This window comes from Cheilinus undulatus, linkage group 19 (assembly GCF_018320785.1).
Source record: "Cheilinus undulatus linkage group 19, ASM1832078v1, whole genome shotgun sequence".
Classification (NCBI taxonomy): domain Eukaryota; kingdom Metazoa; phylum Chordata; class Actinopteri; order Labriformes; family Labridae; genus Cheilinus; species Cheilinus undulatus.
This window is the reverse complement of record NC_054883.1, coordinates 1,583,466-1,603,199: the sequence shown is the minus strand read 5'-3', so window position 1 is coordinate 1,603,199 and position 19,734 is coordinate 1,583,466. Positions and strand designations below refer to the sequence as shown.

At 39.6% G+C, this 19,734-nt stretch overlaps 1 protein-coding gene across 3 annotated transcripts in view; it reads left to right on the top strand.

Annotated features, from left to right (window-relative positions):
* Positions 1-19,734, top strand: part of LOC121527129 (sorting nexin-16-like) — a 53,129-nt gene that overhangs the window by 8,465 nt on the left and 24,930 nt on the right. For 2 of the 3 annotated variants that reach the window (XM_041813862.1, XM_041813864.1), the window contains exons 4-5: positions 10,017-10,165; positions 19,040-19,112. In XM_041813862.1, the coding sequence (XP_041669796.1) occupies positions 10,017-10,165; positions 19,040-19,112 (222 nt within the window). The remainder of the gene's footprint in view (positions 1-10,016; positions 10,166-19,039; positions 19,113-19,734) is intronic. The other variant, XM_041813863.1, reaches the window with a different exon arrangement.

The following is a 19,734-nucleotide window of genomic DNA, read 5'->3' as shown; positions in this document are numbered from 1 at the left end:
TGACAAGTATCAGGAGGATTAATGAGAAAAGAGAAATTATTTCTAAAAGTAATTGCATCATCTGACAGAATTGGCATATGTAGACTTTCAAAATAAGACTTATTTTTCTCTTTTCACATTTCTCTGCTCGCTGCGTTCTGAATCCTGCTGTCTGCAACTTGACAGGCTGAATTGCTGGCGAGTCCATCAGACAGCTTGATTCGAGCTGTGATGCTGGGTTAAGACTGCTGTGACTCTCACCAGTGACATTCTGAAACCGTCCCGTCGCGAATCTTTGGTCTGAACTGGGCTTTACGCATACCTAGGCACAGTCTTTGCATTCTCTTTTGGAATCCTAGAACCAATTTGTGTTCTGTTGATGAGATTGGCATGAAACTGCACAACGATGTGCATTTTTGCTAGTTTTTAATTTTTCAAGCCACATCATTACAATGACCTGTTTGGTATTGTGTATAGAAATAATACTCACGTGTCCCTAGGGGACTAAACCTGCTCATTAAAACCCATTATAGCTGCTTATTTTGAATGCAAATTTGCAATATCATATATCACTGTTACTGCCATTATCTGAAATGCAATTTTTAATGGGAAGCTTAGACTTGCAATTTTCACTACTAACCACTAGATGACACCATTACCTGTTTTGGGACTAGCGTGTATCCGTAGGGCACTTAAAATACACACAGTGGGATTTTTACAGCTCTGTGAAATAAAGGCATAAAGAAATGAAATAGAGGTGTCTGTGGGTGTTGATATGAATATAAAGTTAGAAATGAGACATTGCGTCCATGAAGTGCCACCCCGCTGTGATTCGCTGGAGATACGCTGCAGGCCTATTATTAGTGCCAGCACACCAAACAACGTCAATACCCATCAATCAGAAAGCCCCAAACAGGAAGTCAAAAGCACAGAGTATCTGGTACTTTCAAAATACAACACAATGCATGGACTCTCGACCTTGAATCATCACTGTATCAACATTATGTCTCATCCTGCAGCGAGAGCAAAGGGTCCCCAGGGGGGTCAGTGGGTCATAGAGCTAGGCGCCATTGATGAGGAAAAGTTAACCTTTTTTTTAAACCCCAAAAAAGGTAAAATAAACCCCTTTGACATACTATTCCCACGTGAACTTGCAGGTCTCCCTTGATTGATGCCCTCTGATCAGGGTGGTGTGGTGCAGCGCTCTAGACTCGCTTTCAGTGGATGCGCTGCGGAGGCTGGCACAGAGGTTGTATATGGAAAATGCAGGTCAGATTGCGCTTTGACTAACATATACATATCATATCTTTTTAGGGGTGTGATGAGATCTCATGCCACAAAATCTGGCAAAATCATAATGTCGCATGCACCGAGGTCGGTGCAGAGTCCCTAATTAACAATCCCCATCCCTACGATTAAGTTCCGTTTTCTTAACAATGCAAATGTGTAGATTTTAACATTTATTTGTTCCCCACAAAAATACAGTTTTAAGAGAATATTAATATTTTTTAACATAGAACACACTCCTGGCTCACGTGGCGACACAGAGACATCTGAAGCACACACACAGCGCTGACACGCTGATCCTCCGTGGTCAGAGAGGAGCTTTAAGAGGAGAAAGTTCCGCTGTTTATGCTCCAGTATTGTGAAACATTTGCCCTCAACAGATGGAAGCCTGAAGTCTATACTACCAACATGTTAGCATGTGTTTCAGTGTAGGCGTTGGTGTGAGCATTGTGTTTGTGTGTCATTGTCATTGTCATTGTTATGCAGCATGAAAGCAGACAAGGATGAGAGGAGAGCAGTTGCTACTGTGTAAAGGACATCATTTGTCATAAGGAAAGAGGAACGGGTACAGGAGATCAGGGTGGAAACATTAAGATTGTGCATGAGTCTCAAATCACGAATCCGAGTCTAGTTTCAAGTTGGTGTGCAGTTGGTGAGCTGGTGTGCAGCTGGGGCAACAGGTTGATGTGCTGCCATTACCCCAGATTAATTGCTTTCATTTGTACTGAGAATTATGTATTGCATGATCAAGCTATTTTAATTTTTTTTTGCATATACTTCCTTTTTGTGTGATTTCCTGCTCAAATAACTATTTTGTTATTGTTTACAGCTCACTCTTTTGTTGAGAGCCTCAAATTTTGATTGGCTCTTTCAAGCTTTTTCCGTGTAATATGCTAAATGTCTCAAATGTTAGATATTTATCAAGTACAAATAGGATTACATTTACAAATGGCTCAGTGCACTTCTAAACCAGTGGGTTGGCACTCAGTGGTGTATTAAAGGTCACACGATCACCGTCTGACAGCACGTGATATTAAAATCAAACACACAACTGGCAAACTGCCAGATGAGATGACAAAGAACACACTGCACATTAGGAAATATGAAAGTAGAAACATCAAAGATTAAATGAGGGCCACCATGGCAGCAGCTCAAGGCCAGGCCTTAATTATTGTGCACAAACTACACAAGGGAATCTTTATTATACCCATAGGCTAATTTGTTCAGCCACTTCTCAGATCTCCTCAGATTAAAAGGAGAATACAAGATCTGACACCTTCCACTTGATGGGTTGGTCAACATGTCCTCATCCTGTGACACTGCTGGGATGAAAATTGATTGTACGCACAATTACTGCACATGAATGACACCTTTAGGCTCCTACGCACACTTACAAGAGCATACCTGCAAACAGGCACAGAGAGAGAGAGTGAGAGAGAGACCAAGCAAGTAGGCCTACCAGAAAACTGCCCCTTAAAACAGCAGACAGCAGTTAGGTTTTGGAAGCAACCTTCTGTGCCTAAGGAAAGAAGCAACAAAGATGGGTAGATTGGCAGTGGCGGATGTGCTACAAAGGTGCTACATGAAAAAAAAAAAGATTTTTACTTCTGTAATTTTAAAGTTTTGGTGGTAAGGGGAAGATTGTTGTGGATCCATAGGTCGTATCAACTCCCAGACAGAGCACAAAGACTAAATGAAGAGTGAGCTTTGAAAATAATGAAACGTGTAAAATAAAGTGTTCTCTTCTGTAGTGATATTACAGGACTAAGCTTCTGAGAATTCCTTTTGGATTTCTAGGGGGGCTTCTCAGCCTTGGAGGAGCCAACATGACGCTCTGACGAAAAAAATCTCAAGACAAAAAAAAAAAAAACATTGCACTTGCTCTCTGATTGGCCAGTGCTTTCCATCTCTGGACAAACAAACAACAAAAGCAGATGGCGTCATAAATAACTTGCACTCTGTCCACAGGACTCAGACAGTATAGACTGAATATCTCAAGAACTACTGTAAACATAAGTTTGTTCAACGAAACATTTCCATATTTCTCTGAGACAGAAGAATCTAATCTATCTAATGTCCAGTATCTGTCACCACACGTTTCCACATGGCCGACCCCCCTTTATGTCTTTATACATGGTCCAAATGCTTTATATGTGTCAGTTACATTGTTCTTAGGGGAGAAACGGTTCAGTACCTAACTCCGTTTTGAAGTCACAGTTCAGTACGGTAATTAAAGCTAATAAATGAAATAATGTTTTTTAATTTCTTTTATTTGATTAAATTGTTTTGACATAAATAGGCTGAATAAATTGAATTTAATTTATTAATATTTATTATTTATTAATAATGCTGCAGCCTGCTTCCAAAAGGGTCGTCAATTGAAAAAATATTAATAAATAAATATATTTTTGAGTTACTAGGTTATTTAAATTGGTATATTGTAGGGCTGGGTAATTAATCACAGATTAAATTAAATCACAATATGGCCTGCTGCGATTTTCAAATGGCAAACAGTGCAATATTTCTTATTTTCTTTAACCTGAAATGTGTAAAAAATACCAGTTTAATGCAATTTTGTTTTGCAGCAGCAGCAGAGGTTATGTTCTACGCGTTAGCAAACATTCAAGTGTCTATTTTAGAAGTTATAATATAGAATGAGTTACTAATGTGTTATAAGATGAGGAACCTAAGAATAGCTGCATATTATATCGCAATATTGGGGGAAAAAAGTCGCAATTAGATTCTTTTTGCAAATCGTTTAGCCCTAATATATTGACATTAGGGGTGTAACGGTACAGAAAAATTTCGGTTCAGTACGTACCTCGATTTTGAAGTCACGGTTCAGTACATTTCGGTACGGTGATTGAAGCGGATAAATAAAATTTCAATTGAATTTTTAAAATTAAATTGTATTAAAATAAATAGGCTTAATAAATTACATTTAAATTATAAATAATGTTGCGTCCTCCCTCCAAAAGTTCTTCAATGATTAAAAATATTAATAAATAAATTTTTTAATAACTAGGTTATTTTTATTGATGTATTGACATATTTATACCCATTCTTTAAACACTACAATTTCCCAGCTAACTAGAACGCATCATCACACAACCGCAAGTTAGCCTGTGAAGTATACAAATTAGCGTCTTTTTTGCCGATTTCAACACGGACTTTAGCACTGGATTACTTTTTTAATTAATGGGACCTACTACAAGGTTTGAAAGATCTTTTCACAGCTCATCTTGGAGGATAAAGAGGTTAAAGCTGTGTGAAATCTGAGGATAACTTTACCTATGACATAGCTGCAGAGTCCCTCTCTCATTCCTCCGAGGCTGAAGGTAAAGTTAATATGATTCATAGAGCGCATGTGGAGTTAGGAGCCTTTTAATTGCTCTGACTGGTCCGCTGGATGATGTGCTGTCAGCGACACAGCTGCTGAATAATGTCAGCGGTACTGTTGTTGTCTTTGTCCACTGCTGTATTTTACCGGGAAACAGAGTTCCTAAACAGGACACTTTTATCTGGGAATATTCAGGCTGTTGCTGTGGTGTGCTGTGGTTGTGTGGTTGCCAGGACAGTGTGACAGTCAGTTGTTCTCTGGTTTTCTGTCTGTGTATGAGCGTTCCACATGGTACACATCTGTAGGCCGGTACTAAACGGATAAAAATACACATATCTTTACACCCCTCATGTAAACACAATCATGTGTCCATGTGCTGACCTGTCAAAGAGGGAAAAGGTGCCCAGACAGTCCGTCTGTGCTAACCAGAGGCCTGTGACTAATGTAGATCTAATTTAGGATCAATAAAAGCTACAAGACTCTGATCTCAGACATTTTCATCAATATGTGTGTTTTATCATTCTGAAGATGATTTAAAATGAATTCATGAATAAAAATTTCAAGCACTTATTCTGTCACTGCTGTCATAAAAAATCAAACATGATGCAGCACTAGGGCTGAACGATTTGGGAAAATAATCAAATTGTGATTTTTTTTTTTTTTTTTACCCAATATTGTGATTGCAATTTATGATGCAATTATTTCTCAAGTTCTTCTTTTCATGTATTTTCCAACAAAAGCAAGCATTAATTCATTCTATACTAAAACCAACACAATATTAGATTAAACTAGGGATGAACAATTTTGAAAAATATATCTAATTGTGATTATTTTAACTCATTTTGTAAATTGGATATGAACAGTTGTATTAAAAGGAATGATAAGTAATAATACAATTACAATGTTTAACGAGAAAAACATACAAAAAAAGAAGAAAATAGGATTTTTTTTGTACACTGTTCTAAAAATATGCCACTAGAATGATGAATGAAGAGAGGATAGAACTCTATCAGCTGTAGTCAGGAACAGTGCAGACTCAGGCTGGATGAAGACAGAGATGGTTAAGGTCCAGAAAATATGAATACTAGTTTCTGATCATTTGTTTTCTGTCTCCTACAAACACCAGACTATAAACAGGAGTGTAGCGTCTTCTCTAATGTGATCAATCTAAACACTGGAAACATCAGCTGACAGCAGCGCCACTTTACCGTCACACATGGTTAACAGATATCAGCATTTATGATAGAAATATGAACCTTGGCCATATGACGACAACATGTAGATTTCAGATATTTTTTTCTGATAATGAAAATCAATTTTAAATGAGTAAAACGTTTAGACTGAATCCTGATGTCTAAAGAGACAGAGGGAGAGGAGGAGCATGAATAAACATTATTATACTACTGTGGCTTTGAGCTCATTGTCCATTTAAACAGGAGAGGTGGAACAGCCATAAAAAGACGACGAGTGCTATGAAAAAAGCTGACAAACATTAGACAGCGAACAGGCTGCACCATTCTCTGTGCTCTGTTATATTTATCAGTTATTATTTCATGTGAACTTTATCAGAGATTCATTATTGTGCTTCTGAGTGGCCCTAAAATAATGAAATGAAGGTGACAGAGCATGGATGGATCATTCTGCTGCTGCTCTCTGTGTAAATATTAAATAGTGAAATGAACTGCAGCAGAACAGTTCAGCTTCACTCTGTAGATTTTACCACGGTGGTTCAGGGCGTACAGAAGCTCTTTGTTCCCACGCTGTTGTCCGTTACTGGTTATCAGGGAATGTATCAGCAGCTCTGTGTCTGTGTCCAACATTACTGTCACTATTCAATTCCTTTAATCCTTATCCACCTCGCTTTCTGCTGTGTTTGCTTCCTGGTGGTCACAACAGGTGATCTCAACGTGTACTGACGAAGCTCCGCCCTAGATTCAACCCTCCGTGGGTAGTCTGTGGGCTGGCAGCAGGTCGACACAGAGAAAATGCAGAAGAGCAGGGTGTAGTTTAACAGACGTCTACAGACGTCTGAGCCACTCCACCCAGCAGAGATTTGGAGGGTACATGAGAGGAGAGTTCTCCTACAGTTTAAAGGGAGGGCAGTGACTCACTGATCAGTGGCGCCCTGTTTACACAACAACGTTTTCAGGTGAAAACACAAAAATTTTGTAGCGTTTTGGCTGTCCGTTTACATGAGAACGGTGTTTTGGTGCCTGAAAACGGAACAATTTGGAAACGGGCTCCAGAGTGGAAGTTTTTTCAAAACGCCCCTGTCGCCATGTAAACAGGGAAAATGACAGTTTCTGAAAATGCACATGCACACTACGGCTGCAGTCTGCTGGCAAGCATGAGTGTTGCAGCACTCTGAACTAGAGCCCTGTGCAGGACTGTTTTCTTCATTCTGCTCCTGCCCGCTCCCGCTGAATTTCTGACCATTACCGCCCACACCTGCAACGTGTGTGTGTGACACTCCCGCCCGCACCCGCAATGTGTACGTCCACTCCCACCCTCTCCTGCAAAACCCTGAGAATTCATGCCCACAAAATAATAGAGATGCATTGATTTTGTGTCTTCTCCCGTCCCACAGGAGAAACCACATCATTTTATAGGCTATTAATAAAGATTCATGGGCAGTGCTCTATTGTAAATCTTCAGGACCCGTAATGCAGACCGGGTGTTGTTCCGGCGGTAAAGGGGAAACAAAAGTGTCACATAATACATCAAAAATGAAAAACAGCGCCTTGTGCAAAAACGGGCCAAGAAGATCATGTGAGTGCTAACAACCTATTAATCTAAATGATTAAAAAAAGAATCAGCTGCACAGAAGCACGTACAATTACCCATCGATGGAGAGCATCTCTCTCCCTCACTCGCTCACTCTCTGAGTGGCAGCTGTCAGTTAAATCTGCCGCGTTTCAGCACCAAGGACAGCTCATTTAGCCACTCTCAGCATAAACATAAACTTTCACAACACAAAATCCTGCTTTTTCAGTTGAAATAATTACTTATGAAACTATACTTGTCTTGCCGTTTAGTATTCAGTATCTGTTATTCCATCAGAGCTTGTCTGCAGAAACAAAACTTGTCAGACTTGCCTTGTTTTCTTTTTCTGTTGTAAAGACCTTGTTTGAGCTTCTTTTCTACATCGTTTGTTGACTCCATCATCCTGTCGCTAGGCAACATCCTGATCCCGCAGTGTATTTTTTTTTCAGCTGCCCGTTTCCGCATGCAGCTAAAGTTCAAATTGCCCGCTGCCGCAAGGTTTGGGACCCAACACAGGACCCAATCCCAATGCAGCCCTCTACTCTGAACCCAGCTGTGGCAGCTTGAGCCGAGCCGTCTGATATAGTTAACTGTGATTCAGCTTGTCAAGACACAGACAGCTGGATTTAGAGAAGGGGACACATTATTCTCGTTTGGAGGGCCACCAATGCCACTTTCTTTAGATGAAGTCATGAAATGATTACTTTTACCTTTTTCATCAATCATCATGATAATCACCATCATCATCATCATCGTAGCACGGCAGAGAAATTTCACGGCTCATATTAACACAGAAAAAAAATGCTTTGCTAGATTAGTCTTGTTTAACGTAGATATCCGCTGAGAATGATTAATTTCCCACAGACAAATTCAGCTCCTACAGCCTTATTTCTCTTGGATTTTCCCATAAAGCGCAGCGCTGCTCATGAGCGCAGCTGGAGCCTTTTTTCAGAATGATATTAATATTTCTTTTATACAGTGTTTAACAAATGTATTAGACCATCTGTCATATTTGTCTCAGAGACCATCCAGCATCATGAAGTGCTTTAATGTGGACTCTTTCATTTTCAGTCAGCTCTCCACGTTTTACCATTTTGAACAGGAATGAGGAATTTCAAACTGAATTCACCCAAATTTGAGCCGGCTCACTGGGCTTCTCTGAGAAGTCAGAAATGAATCAAGCATAACTTTCAACCACTAAAACTCATTTTTCTGTTCAGGAATGACAGTAAATAACTATAATTTGACATACTAATCAAGAAATAACAATGTGCTTTACTTTTTTTTTCAGTTTTTTTGTAAATCAGTACATTTGAAAATTCATGGATAAAAATAATAATTATATTTAAGCGTTAAAAATATAATTTCTGATAACGAGCATCTACATACTGGTGTATTAACCATTGCAGGAAACGTATAAAATGATTTTGGTAATTACCACTGTTGTTAATTTAGGGCAGCTGTGGCATAAACCTGACTTTGGTTAGGGTTAGGGTGTTCTAATAAATTTGTTAAGCACTGTATATGCTTCTCTGGAATGATTTAGACTTTATCTTTTTTCTTTAAGTTTTAATAACTAACTTCAGCCCGTAGACTTTCCTGTCTCCTCCACCGGCTGCATATCAATGCACAGCTGATGGAGGAGACAGGATTGAGGCTTCCGTGTTACGGTTAAAAAAGGCTGTTAATCACTTCCAAGAAGCAGATCAAATTGAAAAAGGGGTAGAAATAGTAGAGTAGAAAGTATATATATTGTTCTGAAACGGCTCTTATTCTTTTGCTGCACTAAAAGCGGGAAGCACTGCACTTTCTAAGAAATCCAGGCGAAATCAAAGGCTTTAGGAGAAAAATTTGTCCCTGGAAAATCAGACAGCTTTAGGGGATAGCTTCATTATAATAAGACTGGTCTTGCAATTGATTTTTGTGTTTATATGTGACATAAAATTTTGCTGGGGCGCTATGATGGTGATGATGAAGAGGATTTGGTGATGAATTACTCTCAGGCACCTGTGTATGATAAAAATGTTACAAATGTTACATATTATCATATCATATTATCATATCATATTATCAAAAACACATGAAAAACAGTGACTGTGCAGTACTGTCCTAGTTGTAGAGACAGTTTTTAATTGTGCAGTAAATCACCTTACTACAGCGTTTTACTGTTTCCTGCATTCTCGTATAGACGGAGATTGTTTTCAAAACGTTGCTGTGTAAACGTGGAACTTTTTGGAAATGAAAATGGAAACAGAAGCAAAATGTAGTCGTATAAACAAGGCCTGAGACTGTCACACACAATTACTATCCATGCGCCGCTGGTTGAAAATCAGTACATTTTTCTTTTAATCTTAACCTGAGATTAAAAAAAAAAAAAGTTCAATTAATCATAGTTTTGGTTTTGCCATAATTGCCCAGCCCTAGGACATTAAATTTGACTTTTTATGCCAATCACCAGCCATCTCCTGTATGAAAATGTATGGCTGTAATTTTTCTCAATTCTCTGTGGAAGCAGCTACTCCAAAATGTTGGCAGTCTGAAATGGAAAGAATAAAGTGGTGAAAAAGTGTGTTCAGTTCATCCCAAAGACCTCTGATCATATGATACTTCTCTTTCTTTTGTGTTTTGTGTGTGTTTGTATTTTTAGCTGAAGGAGATGTTTCCGGGTTTCCGCCTCTCACTGCCTCCCAAGCGCTGGTTCAAGGACAACTATGACAGTGACTTCCTGGAGGACAGACAGCTGGGACTACAGGCCTTTCTGCAAAACCTGGTAGCACACAAAGACATCGCCAACTGGTACGTGACACAGTAAGGCAGCTGTTTGATTGGCCATTTCAGGGATGTGTAGGAAACTCCCGTAAATTCTGGATTATAGGTCACACCAGTGTACGATCTACAATCTGTTGTTGGGCCTCTTCCATAGGAAAAAAAAGTTTTGACTGTTCTCCTGCATATTGTTGTTTTTTTTTACACCCACAATGTGCAATTTCTGTGCAGCTTTTTGTTTTTGCTACTGGGAGTTTTTACCTTTGCTACCTATCAGGACTCGGTTTTGCCACTGATTGCTTAAATTGATTTGCTTCCAATTTACAAGATCACTATTCAATTCTGTCTGATTCTATATCGATTCTTATAGGGATGTTTTAGTTTCAAAACCTATTTGGTTTCAACATTAAAGAGATTCTCAGGGAACTCAAGTTGGAGAGAATGTTCCAACCAGGCACATCATTAAAGATATCAAGGTTTGTAAACTGTAGCATGATGTGGTTTCTGTCTTGATTAAAGAGCACAGGTGTCTTATAGCACACACCTCACAGACAGCAGTGTATGATGGAGGGACAGATCAACATTAGAGCACCTCACTGTATCTGACTACAACTACTACTAGCACAGTATAAGCTTCAGTGTAATTATACATAATGGAATTAGTCAAATATAGTAGAAATAATTGCTCAAAGTTACTTATTTTTATTTTTTTATTCATTTAACAACAAGAGTTTCAGCTTGGACTTGGAGAGAGTGACTTATCTCTGTAAAAACAAACATGTCAGATCCTGGCAGCTCTGCTCCACTGAAGGAACCTCCAGACTTAAAAGAGGATATCAGACTGCATTTTGGATTTAAACACTACAAATACAGAGGCAAACAGGACAAAAGAGGCCTTATGCATGTGCCACATGGAGGTAAAAAAGTGATGTAAAGACTAGGGATGCGCATGGTTAATGGGTGAAATGGTCAAATTTGTTTATCAAATTAGCCCGTGTGGGATTTCCGAGTTGTTTAAACTAATTAACTAACATTTTTTACAAACACAGGCTTGAAATCCCGGTCTATAATGCTCTTTTAAACTGCAATGAAGCTCCTGCCACTCGAGGCCGCTGTAGCTTCAGTTAATGGCTGCTGCCTTCCTGCCCGGCTCTTCACCAGATGTAAACATGAGAAGCTCAGCGGTGGCTTAGCGGTTAGCATGTAGCAGGTGTTAATGAAATTTCTTTATTACCTATAGAGAGTCAAAAAACAAGACTGGTAAGATAGCATGCATCAAGAGTTTAATTCTCTGATTCAGAGGGAGCAAACTCACACACACAACCACACACCAGTTTAACAGTGATGAGGCTTGCCCAGTGAGCAACTGGAGGACCCCTTTTTATACCATCTAAAACATGCCTTTGAGCAGTTGACCAAACACATGAGCTTTTGACCAACTTCAAAGAACTTCTTGAGCAGAAGGGTAAGTCAGTTGGGGTGCAATAAAACAGATGGTCACTTCCCAAAAAGTGGTCTTGATGACCTTTTACAACATACAGCTGCTCAGCTCATGACTTACTGCCCTGTGGTGATCATGATGTGATTTACAGTGGAGTTGGAACAAAAGGATTCACCAGGTCATTCCTTGGTCAATAAGACAGATGCACAGCTAAACCTACAGACTAACTAAATCAGAGGTTAAAATATACAAAACATACAAAATTCCCACCACACAAGAACAGCATGGTATGTAGGCTGTCGAGGGTTTAACTCGCCCCTGACGTGAAAAGAGACCACGTATCAAAGCTTGATATTAATCTGTAAAGAGGAACGAAGGCTGGCGGCGCTAACTGCTAATGTTAGCCACGCTGTAGAGAGTATATCAGGCTAATGTCCCACCCTCATAAACAGTGACCCTGTGAGGAATTTGACTGTTTTATAGAGGTTTTCTCCTCTTTAGACTACTTGATAGGGGTGGGACAAAATATCAGTACACTAAAGTATTTGCCATATTTCGTGGCAGGATACTGTATTGATATTTTAAAATGCAGTATCGATATTTCATTAATTAATGTTTTACTTTGTTGATGCGGTAGTTTGTGGTATAATTTCACCCCTTGAACGCTAGCTGGCAGCATCTTCCCTCTTCTCCTCTCTTTAGACAACGAGATCACGCAAGCCTTCCGGTCTGAGCGAGCCGGTTGTTCGTGCCTACCTAGCAGCATTCATAATGGATACGCTGACTTATTTTGGCTTTAAAGGTGGTACAAACTTAGACAGAAGTCAAGTCGTTTCCAAGATATACCCACCAGAGTGAAATACTCGGACAACTCCACAAATCATGCAACCATAATCACAGTCAATACTTCATTTCATTTGTAAGGACCTGCGCCGTCTCAGTGTCGTTAAGAATAAAGGCTTCCATAATACAATTTAAAAAAACACTGGCCTGTCATGACACAGTCCATCAGTCCTTAAAGCTGGACTTGAGGATCAGCTCGTCTCCCATAGTCTCTCTCCACAAACATGTTATTGTGAGTTCATGACATAAAAACTGATACAAGATTGGAGTACATTTACCTTATATTATTTATTTTCCCCTTCCTGACAGTTTTTTAATTCAGTGCATCAAACGGGGAAAATCCTCATCTTCAGATTGTACAGAGATAGTTCTAGATGATGCAGAAATACAGTACTGTGCAAGTTTTAGGTGTGTTTGGGCTGAAATTTGTGGCTGAAGTAAGGCATGTAATGGCGAGTACGCCCACCTGAGGGCCCCATCGGACGGGAAGGAGGATTGACACAACCCAGGTCATTCTCTGGATGTCTTTGTAAATTACCAAGGGCATGGGAAAATAATCTGATGAAAACAAAACAAAAACCTCAGCTTAAGGGCGGAGTTATGGGTAGGGCCCTATGAAATCCGTTTTTTTTTTTTGCCAAATTCCATTTTATTTTTTTCCAAATTCCGTTTTTAACCTTTCCACTAATTTTACCATAAAAAAGAGTGTCCTGTTTACGTAAATGAATCAAATCTTCACTAATTAAATACAAATAACCTTAATTTTATTGACAAAAGGCTACAGTTGGCCCAGGAGCCATTGTTTGGATAACCCTGATATAAATTAATAATAACCAGTCAGATATTTTCAACATTTCAAGACACATTAATGAGTGTAGCATCCCTCCTGTGTGAATGACAGTTGACTCGTACTGATGGTTTTCGTGGTTTATTTGAACTTGAAAGAATCAAACAGGCCATATTTACAGAAGTTACAAAAGCACAAAAATTCACCGTATCGAGTTTGATGCCTGCACAAGAGGTGTTAGGTCTTTGCTTTCTACTGTGGCTCTCTTTGTTTACGTAGCTCTGGCAACTTTCTCTCTGTAGTCAAGTTACCTTGTGTTACTTTAGTCACTTCCTTTCTGGTGCTTTCAAAGTAAAAGTCTGCTGTTGTTAAACAGGAAGTAAAGTTACCTTAGTTTAAACCAATACAAATGTTACAAAATAAACTATTACAAAGGCTATATATGTAGAAACTCTTAAGGCTCAACATTTACAATTATTTGGTTACTTACAACGAGTATAATCACATCCTAACTGATATTCAATGTAAATGAAGAAATCTTTCTGTTCTCTCAAACACAGAGTGATAGTAAATTAATAGTGTCACATTAAGGTTAAATAGTTAAAAGTGAACCTGTTACCTAACTTTTCCTTACTCTCTTAACTCATTGAGTGCCAGCCCTTTACAAAATGGAAAGTGGCTTGTGCCAGGGTTTTGGGCCATCTTTTAAGACCCGCAGAATATTTTGTACTACGACTCTGAAAACACAGAATAGCTCAAATGAAAGAAGAAACTCTCTATTTCATCAAGCAAAAAACCGTTTGTTTGCACCTCGTTCCATTCTTGATTTTTAGAGGCTAGTTTCACCAAAAAGACCACTTGTTTTCTAGAAAGCTGAGAAAAAAAGCATTTTTTTTTTAAAGAGAGTCTGTCAAACAAAACAGTGATTTGAATGTTATAATTTTGCCTTCAATGACTTAAAAAACATCTGAAAATTGTATTACAAATGTTATTTTATTGTAAAATAAATAAAATACGTAAAGATAAATACCAAATACAGCACAAAACAACTGGACGGCAGCCACGTGACCCCCAAATACGCCCACGTCCTCTCCTGCTTGGTGTCCCCTGGCACTGCTTGTAAATTAAAGAAGTACTATAATATATAATATGTTATATATATTATATATATAATCTATAATACAGAAATTTTTTTTGTTCTTACCTCTTATTCTGCCAACAGACGGTGTTGTAGAACTGCATGGGGCTTGCTCTTTTCTCTAGTCTGCCTCTGAAATCACAGGAGCACGAGTGGTGGTTTCATTCGATAAATCTGGCTGAATAATCCGTGGGTTTCTAACATTAACTTACCTCCATCGCTCTGGGACGGAGAACAAGATCCGCTCCACTCACTCGGCAGCCATTGCTCAGAGTCTGGGTCGGAAAAGTCTGTCTCTGAAGTGTCGTCGCTGTATGCATCCAGCTGGAGAGAGGCTGCCTTTTTTTTCCAACGCACGGGGGGAGACCTCGCGGCATTCTTTAGCCTCTTGGCTGGCTGAGGCAGATTAAGGAACGCGCTGATGCCTGGATTCACTGTCGGTTTCAGTGAGTTACCGATTTCTCACCCAAAAGTTTAAAGTTTCTTCCAGCATCTGCTAGCGAAACTGGCCACTTAATCCCTCAGTTTTTTTGGGAGGCACTTTGTGCTGATATATATGAATATTTGAGAACTTTTAGCGTAGATTACCTCCATCCCTGTGTCTCCACTTCCTGCTCTGATCTCAGTTGTTTTGATCTACCGTCTCTTCCGTGTTCCAACTACGTATCCCAGAAGCCCCAAAATTACTCACAGGGAGTGTGAGAGCGCCCCCTTGTGGCAGCCACCGAAAAACACTTTGACGTATATATACCTCAATGGCACTCAATGAGTTAATATGTAACAGTCCATGCAGTCTGATGCTGCATTGTGTTTTACTCCTGACTGTAACGGTTCTCTCCTCATCTCCCTCGCTGTCTGTCCGTCTGCCTCATATCAGAGCGCTACGTTAATTCAGACACGTGTTGGCTCGTTAAGCAACCAAAGGGAACTACAGTATCTACAGGATGAATTATTAAGCTAATTGATACTCAAATTTAACATCATTTAGAATACGGGACTTGATAAAATCTCGAGTCCGTCCGACTTGATTTTTATCCTCTGAGGGGTGAGCGGTGTGCCTCGCGTGAGGTGAGGCACACCGCTCAGGTGGGGGGGTGAGGTAAAATAACTGGAAGCACAGATGAGTTTTCTTGAAGGTGCAACATTATGTCCCACAGTACAGCCCTGTTTGGGGCTACCTGATGTTACCTGATGTTTTGTGAAGCCGCTTTGACATGCTGTTATTGTTTAGGAGGGGGTGGGGTGAGTGTTGTGAGTGAGGGACAAGTTGTGCCCCACTTTAGCGTTCCCCCGGGAACATATTCCTCAGATATACATTCCTCTTTCTAAAAAAACAGAGCATTTCAGTCAAATTCATTCAATTGTAAATTCTGTTTTTATTGGCCAATTCCACAATTCCGTCCACGATTCCATTAATGCGGAAATCATAAGGCCCTATGGGCGTATTACCAGGGGTGCAAAAGAAATGCAGTTAAGCTTGACCTCGGCTTCCGAGCAACACAAAATCAGGCACATGCTCTTTGGAGGCAGAGCTGAATTTTGTTTTATTGTGAGAGAGCTGCATAGGCTATGTTTGGACAGTAGAGATAAATGAATAAATGAAAAAAACTGAAGTTATCTGTGAAGATTAACTGAACTTAATTAAAAGAAAACTACTATAATGGGCCTACAAGTGTTATAACTTTGTTTACCATGTCATAGCAGCCTGTGATGCTTTTTTACGACCAGATAAAGGTGCAGAAAAAGCACAAACCGTAAACAGACACACACCACCCCAAATTACCGAGATGGATGGGATGAGTAGCCTATTACCTCTGGACCTCTGGACCTCTGTGTGTGCTGATATATGGACGGAGATTTTCCCTTTTTAATTTACATACAGATATGGTGGATTTTACGTGATCAAAATTACAGACATCCTACAGGATTACTACAAATCCTGGCTTATATCTAACAAATGTCTAATAAAGACACCTGGCCACAAAGTTTGTTCTGATGAACAACAACAGAAGGATAAGAAGAGGAAGAAAGATTCCAGATCAAATATTTCAGCACTGCGGATAGTGTAGTGTGCAGACAGTGACAGCTGACTGACAGATGCTGAACAGGTGAACAGGCCAGGTGTCCTGTCCAGTCAGCACCACAGCTTTACCACATAGAATATTAAAAAGACGCCAAACTTGTCTTTAAAAACAAAACAGACATGGCGGTCTGTAAGAAACAGAGAAGTAAAAGTCGGCTAGTTCTACAACAGCACAGGTAGTGGCACAGATAAAGGCTAAGATGTGTAAACACGTCATTAAAAAGATGGACATTCAGACCGTTTTCAGAACCAAGATAGAAAACAAGATAATAAATAAAGGTTAGAATAAAGAGTTTTTCTGTTTCACGCACGACTCATCCCTGCTCAGTCTGCTGTGTTTGCTGTAGACCATGGGTCTCAAACTCATGGCCCGCGGGCCAATTGAAGCCTGTGGGAAGATATTTTGTGGCCCCCTACTTGACCTCAAAGGGTAGTGTTAGTGCGGCCCACACATTTTTCTCAAATGCACCTTTTGCCAAAGGGGGCTCGTCCATAAAGGAGGACAAGAATTGGCCTAGGTTTGTTTTTCTACAGCTCACTTATGTTTTTACCGCTCCCCAGGTCAAAGAACACTATTAATAGTTTCAAATTTAGAGGAGTAAACTCCATAGAGAACTTCATAACGCAAACGATGGTGACTATAGACATGTCAGTACTCGACTTTTGTTGTTTTTGAAAAGAAAACAACTCACTGCTGTTCTTTGTTCTTCTTTTAACAAAGAAATGTCGTCAAGTTCTGATAAAACTGGTTCTTTAGCAGCATCCACACTAATCTCTTCTGCCACAGTTGCACTGTCCTCTTGTTGCCGCTTGGTTACGTCATGACTCCGCCGCGCCTGAAAGTACTGCTCCTCGTCATTGATTGGTCCTGTCACTTTCTAACCGGGCCCAAACTGTTCAGACAGGAGCTTTGCAAGATGGATTCGCCTGTGAGAAACACGGAAATGGGCATATCCATCTGCTTTGCCACGTTAATATAAATCCACATGATGGATTGACCTTGAGTGTGATGTTTTCAGGTGTTGTGTGCCAAAAATATTTGGTAGCAGGAAGTTCAGAACCTAGAAGAGAAAGAAGAAGGTATTAGTGTCTCTAATGAAGATTTGATCAATTCTGTGCAATCCATATAAATGGTAAAATATATATTTTTCTCTTAGATGACTGATGATAAGATGGTTGATCTTCTGACATTGTTGGTTTCTTCACATGGGGACGTATGCCACCTGAGGCTGCTCCCTGCTGTGGCGTGTCTTCTCCTCTCAGAGGACGCTGACAGACAGAAAAGACCTCCGATTCATGAAATTTGCCAAGAGGCATGTTGTAGACATAATGGGACTTCAATTCAAAAGGGCTTTAGAATCGGTTATTAATTTATCAGATGCAGATGTTTGGGGAATAAAGAACTGCGACAACACAGTTTGGCTCCAAGCAGTTATGTCTTTGTCACTCTCTAGTCTAGAGGATTTTTGATCTCTGCCAGGCCACTCTGCTCTACAGAAAACATTTGACAACACACTTTTGCATTTGGATTCTTACTCAATCCATTCTTTGTGGTTAACTACAATTTGAGAAATGTGGCGTCTATCATTAAAACATGCAAACACGAAACAGCTGTCACCTAGGACTTGCAAAAGCAAGAGGTAATGCTAAATCCTCTGCAGCTAACTGAACTTTTGTTTCAACACCAAACCTCGTCTAAGCTATAGTATTCGCCTGCACGAGCTGGTGTGTGGCAGGAACAATAATGCAAACGCTTACCTGTGCCTGCAGCAGACTCCTGACGCCATCGTAGTTTCCACCTTTTAGTGTTTGTCTTTGAGAGTGAGCGTACGCGGAAGTGAAGTCACGTAATGGGACTGAGAGGGGGAAAACTGAAACAAAAGGCACACCAATTGTAGATTTTACTGAAAATCCATACATATTTATGATTCTTTAATGGCACCAGTTTCAAACCAGTATGATGAAGAAATATTTCGTAAATACTCCAAGAACTTGACTATAGGGACAAATAACATTTTATCTAACTCAAGAATGTGAGTTTAGACTATCAACCGAGGAGAAGAGGAGAGACGCCTAGAGTCTCCACTCCTGGCCGTACATCCTGACCTGGGCCTTGAAGTAGCTTAACAGAACATCCATGAAGCGTTAGAACTATAAGGAATATTGGAAATTTCTTTAACACAGTACACCAGAGAACTCTTCTAAAGTGATAACAATGACAATTGGAGCAACGGTGCAGTATGCAAATCAACACAGACAGACAGACAGACACCCACACACACACACACACACACCCACCCACCCACCCACACACCCACACTAACATAGACCGATATTTGTTCATTTAGTTTATATGTTACTGTAAAATACAGAAAGGGATCAACATAACTTCATAGACCACGAAGTAATGTTTTAAATTATCACCCTGAAGAGTGTTTTATTTACTATCATGATGAATTAAAGCAGAAAAAAACATTCCTATAGGGAGAACCTGCAGATTGTGTATATAATGCTTGAGAACTATTTGAAAGAATTCTACATTAACAGAAATCTGTCTGGGATTTTCTGTGGACCTCTGCACGCGTTTATGATGCACCTTTCTTTCTCTGAAGCAGCACAGCGGTGAGAGAGTTTCTGTGTCTGGATGACCCACCTGGACCTTTTGATAGTCTGGAGGAGAGCAGGGTAAGTTTTTTAAATGTGTGCTGTTTTTTTTTTTTTTTTTTTTTTTTTTTTTTTTGCTATGAAAAAGGTTCTTATTATTTTAATCGCTCTGTTCATTTAGAGTGAATAATAGACAAGGTTTTCTCATCGCAAGAAGAATAGAAAGTGTTTTCATATATATTTAGATCTTCACTCTTAAGAAAGATATTTACAGAGCTTGGCAGCAGTGAATCAGGGCCACAATTTCTGTAGTGATTAGCCAGTAAAGATTGAAATAATAAATAGTTTAGAAAACAGGAAAAATAAGGCAGGAGGAGAGTCACTTCTGCTGTGTTGCTGAGAGTTTGTTTTTTACATATCTGCGTATTAATTTGCTCTACTGTTGCCTAAATTAATTTTTCGAGCTTCAAGGACCAGCCATTCCTCCTTCTTCACTCTTTCATTTTTCACCACTTCAGTCTGCTCTTTCTTCTCCTCTAGCCAGGGTTGGAAATGAACTTTTTTTCCTACCTGCCATGGCGGCTGATGGATCCAAAAATCTACCAGCCTCTCACGTTTTTTAGCAGCTGCTTTATTTTAACAAGCAGCATAATGTAATGAGGTTTCATACAATAACAACACTATTCAAATTATAGGTCATTTA